Raw genomic sequence first — 4,376 nt, 5'->3', positions numbered from 1 at the left:
GCCGGGCCCTCTCCCCAGGGCACTCTGTATGGGAACAATACAGCTCTCCAAGGGAGAGAAGTGCACTCACTCCCTCCGGCCGGGGCCTTGCTTTCTGAGTGTCTGGGGCTGGGCTCCCCCTGCCTTCCACCAGACAGGAGGGGAGGAGGTGCAGGTGACGGTGAAGATGCCACCGACATCATTCCAGGGCAGCTTCAACAGGTCCCCCAACCCGTTTCTCCCCCTCCTCCCCTCCCCAGGGGAATCCTGAGCTAGTGTCCCCGGGGAGGAGGGGAGAGGAGGGGTTGGTCTCTGTCTGGTCTCTCGCCCCCGGGCTTCCCTGCTCCACTGCAGCGCGCCCCGTGGGGACCGGAAGGAGGCTGCTGGCAGGACTGGAGTTAAAATACCACCTGCCTCCTTGGACCTACGACACAGTGTCTCTAAGCGGCCCCCCTGCGTCACCAGTCAGACTCGGCCGTTGCTCATCGCTTCCAACGTCCAGACTGCGGCTCCCGAACGGAAGAAGTAGAACGTGGGGGTGAAGAGGGGTGGAAAGAATCAGCAGAGACCTGGGAAAACATGGGGGGGGGGTACCTAAGAGCCGGCGTGTCGGCTTAGGGGTTCTGGCTCGGGAGACACGGTCACCACCTGGAGAGAAAGGGGCTCTCCCCCCACGCGGAGCCTGACACAGGCCTGAGGTCCCCCCAGTGCAGACGGGACCCCTATAAAGAGGCTCCGCCTTTCAGCCCACGTGCTCTGCTCGTCCCGAAAGGGACTTCGCCGCACCCCTCGGGGATGAGGCAATGCCCAGTCACCCTCAGGAGCTTCCGTAGGCCCTCCCTCCTCGCGCAGGGAAGCAGCCAGAGCCACACACCTGGGTCAGGTATGTGCCAGATGCACAGCACAAGCCACCCCACAGGCCAATGAGCCCTTCTCACCCCAGACTCCTTCCTACACAGAGAGCCCGGCCCTCAGCACCACAGGGCCCAGCCCAGCACCACTGACTCCTCTCGCCAGCGTGGCTTTTGAACCCTCTCTCCCTGGCTCAGGTTCAAGGGGCGGAGGAGCAGCGAGCGTCACCGGCCGCCTTTCCCTCCAACTTCCCAGCATGCCTCTTATCTCTGCCTCACACTTCACCCCTGGCCCCTCTTCCTTCCTCGAACCCAAGGAGCCCTCCTTGCTGGAAAGCCCTTGGCTCCTCAGCCTCCCGCCACCTTCGGGGAAGGACCCACCTCCTGGTTCCCACCTTCTTCCTTTGCCAAGCCCGGGACCCCACCAGTGGGATCCGACCTCAAAACAGGAAAAGCCGGGGGCCAATGCCCTGTGTGGGCCTCGGGCTCAGACAGGCAGTGGGCGTGGGGCCAGGGCTTCCTGCGTGCCCCCACCCCTGCCACCCAAGGGCCCTGCCCAGAACCAATGGCCCTTCATTAGCCCGGCGCTTATCTGGGGACCGCAGCAGGTGACGGAGCCGCGGCCTCCCTCTCGGCCTGCGGGAGCCCAGCAGTGGCATGGGGAACTGCCTGCGCCCGGTGAGTGTGGGGCGGCACCCGCAGCTCTGCCCCTCCTACCCTCTGCCCCCCCACCCCGGCTTTTTCATTCTTCTTTTCTTCCCTCCTCATCTCGTATCCCTTCCCTCGTCTCCCCTCGCTTCTTACCTCAGAGCCCCAGGTCTCTATGGCTTTCCTGCTCATTTGTCTTCCAATCAGTACCATCCAGGCCCCTGGCAGCCCTTCCTGGGACTCCCCTGCCCTCCAGCCCTGCCCCCATGCCCTCCCCTGGCTGTCCATGCCTCTGCTGGCTCCTCAGTCTCCACTGTGATGGCCTTTCCCACTGCACCCCCACTGCTCCCCTCGGCCCCTCCGCCCCCTGTCAGGTGGCCTTCCCCAGAGGCCAGCGGGGTAACTGCAAGTGTGATTGTCCCTCCGGGGACCCCCCAGGTGGACTCCTTCCCCGACGACGACAACTCGACTCACCTTTCCCTCGAAGATGAGCACCTGGAGGGTTGGAATTATTCCTCCGAGATCTACGACTACTCAGGCATGGAGGCGGCGGCCCCCTGCCACTCCTGCACCCTGCTGGACCCGTCCTCGCTGCCCTTCTACGTCCTCGCCAGCGTCCTGGGCATCCTGGCCAGCGCGGCCATCCTCTTCGCTCTGCTCAGTCCCCGCTCGCCCCGGCAGCTCTGTCCCGGCCGGCGGCTCCTCCTCACCCAGCTGGCCGTGGGCAGCGCCCTCTACAGCGTCGCGGTGCCCATCCTGGCCCCGGGGCTCCAGGGCGCCCACAACACCTACCTGTGCCACCTGGCCCACCTAGTCTGGAACGGCTCAGCCTTCGCCCAAGCCCTGCTGATCGGCTGCCACGCCTGCCTGGGCCCCACCCTGGGGGCTGGCCCTGTCCCACGCCTCGTCCTGGGGCTCTCGGTGGGGCTTTGGACACTGGCCGTCCTCCTGGCGGTGCCCATCACCCTGGCCAGCGACACCTCCGATGGACTCTGCTCCTTGGCATCCAGCCAGGGCGTTCTGAAGCTTCTGCACAGCGCCAGCCTTTTGGCCATCTTTGTCTTGTTGCCCCTGGGCTTACTGGGAGCCAAGGGGCTGACGAGGGCACTGGGCAGGGGGCCGAGTCCCCGGGTGGATGTGCTGTGGCTCTGGTTCCTTTTCTGGTGGCCCCATGGGGTGCTCTGGGGACTGGACGCCCTCGTGAGATCCAGGATCTTGGTGCTGTCGTCCTGCCCGGCCCAGCAGGCGCTGGACCTGCTGCTGCCCTTGGCGGAAGTGCTGGCGATCCTGCACTGCGTGGCCGGGCCCCTGCTCCTGGCCGCCTTGTGCCGCCGGGCGGCTCGCGGGGCCCTGCCCTCCTGGCCCCTCCCGGCCAGTCAGCCCTCTCCTCCGGACGCCCTGGGAGGCAAATCTCAGCTCCCTTCCTCCCTGCCGGCCTGAATTAAAGTCTGTGCTGCCTCTGTGACGCTGCTGGTTTCTTATTTTGTCTGGGGCTGGAGAGGAGAGGAAGGGACATGGAGAGAGAGACCGAAGCGGGGAGTTGGGTTTCATGCCAGGCCGGCCTGCTGGCTTCTGCTTCCCTGGCTGGCGTGGGGAGTACCTGGCTGATGTGCGGACATCCTCAGGGCACACAGGTGTTTGCTCCGGGTGTGCGGGTGCTGCCATCTCTCCATGGGGGAGGAGAAGGGGGACCAGAACAGGAGGGGAGCAGCTAACCCCGAACAACCAGAAGAGATGGCTTAGCAGGTAAGGAAAGGAGAGAAACTGCCACAGAGAATGAAGACTAGAAACTGGAGAAAGCAAAGCAGAGAAGATTGGAGCTGAGCCCAGAGCATGGCTCCCCCTCCTGGCTGGCCTGTGCTGAGGTCCTCTGTGCCTTTGTCTCCCTGACACCTGCTGGCTTTGTTTAGAGATCAGGGCGGCGGTGGGAAAGGTGGAGAGAAGCATCCTGGAACCTCACAGAGTCCAGGGAACAAGATAATCTAGAAGCCACCACCTAGAAGTCATTCTTCTGAGGTGGATTCCTCAGCATGACCTGAACCCTCATGCGTGTGAGCATGTGCGTCTGCCTGTCTCAATCTGTTAAAAACTCACATCCATGTTAGATGCATACATATAATAATATGTTGACATGTCTGCTTACTTCCCATTAGTGTGTGAATTGCACACACCCGTGTGTGTGTGTGTGTGTGTGTGTGTGTGTGTCTGTGTGTCTGTGTGCTCACCTACCTCAACCCTCCCCCCAACCCCACTCTCCATCCCTGTTCTTAGGACATAGAATTGGCAATTATGACACACTTCCTACACATATGTTTTCTTTATCCTTGTTTCTGTGCTGAATCTTTTCTGTAGAGGTTGTGTGTAGGGAACCAAAAATCTAGAAGTTGTGCAACAGGAGAAACTTAAAGGAGCAGAGGCCTGAGCGGATTAATTTCTGCTTAGAATGCACCACACTTCTCTTCCAAACCTCAGCTCTTGGAATAAGCCTGTTCTCCCCACACAAGTCTTTCCTTCCACCTTTCACACCGTCCCTGTGCCCTAGGCACCTCTTTCTTAGATGCCCCTGAGTTTTTGGCTGCTAAGCTTGATCCTGGAGGCTTTTTCTCAACCTCTATGCAGCCACGTCTAGGTGATGAGTGTAAGAATAATGAATCGGGCCCTCTATATAAGGGGAATGACTTATACTGCCACCAACAAATTCACCCTCTATCCAAAATCTCTCTCTCTCTCTCTCTCTCTCTCTCTCTCTCTCTCTCTCTCTCTCTCTCTCTTTCTCTCTCTCTCTCCCACACACACACACACACACACACACACGCACACGCACACGCACATGCACACGCTCACGCACTCGCGCAGAATTCCTCTCTAGCTCAGTTACAAGCTGGGGAAACTTGAGAG

General features: G+C 61.0%; 1 protein-coding gene across 1 annotated transcript; it reads left to right on the top strand.

Moving 5' to 3' along the window:
• Nucleotides 1-209: 209 nt before the first annotated feature.
• Nucleotides 210-2,938, top strand: ACKR1 (atypical chemokine receptor 1 (Duffy blood group)). The gene is made up of 2 exons (XM_084865910.1): nucleotides 210-1,508; nucleotides 1,917-2,938. Exons 1-2 carry the CDS (start codon nucleotides 1,488-1,490, stop codon nucleotides 2,916-2,918), a joined length of 1,023 nt encoding a protein of 340 aa, XP_084722036.1. The 5' UTR covers nucleotides 210-1,487; the 3' UTR covers nucleotides 2,919-2,938.
• The last annotated feature ends 1,438 nt before the right edge of the window (nucleotides 2,939-4,376 follow it).

Source organism: Pipistrellus hanaki, assembly GCF_964339955.1.
Source record: "Pipistrellus hanaki genome assembly, chromosome: 18".
In the NCBI taxonomy this organism is placed as follows: Eukaryota; Metazoa; Chordata; class Mammalia; order Chiroptera; family Vespertilionidae; genus Pipistrellus; species Pipistrellus hanaki.
Note: the sequence above shows the minus strand (reverse complement) of the source record. Positions and strands in the feature narration are given on the sequence as shown.

What these genes read in the sequence shown, in the direction of transcription:
- ACKR1 (XM_084865910.1), top strand. Translation starts at nt 1,488, where the DNA reads ATGGGGAACTGCCTGCGCCCG. An exon ending in TGGGGAACTGCCTGCGCCCG is followed by an intron (nt 1,509 to 1,916) that starts GTGAGTGTGGGG and finishes GGGACCCCCCAG; the next exon opens with GTGGACTCCTTCCCCGACGA.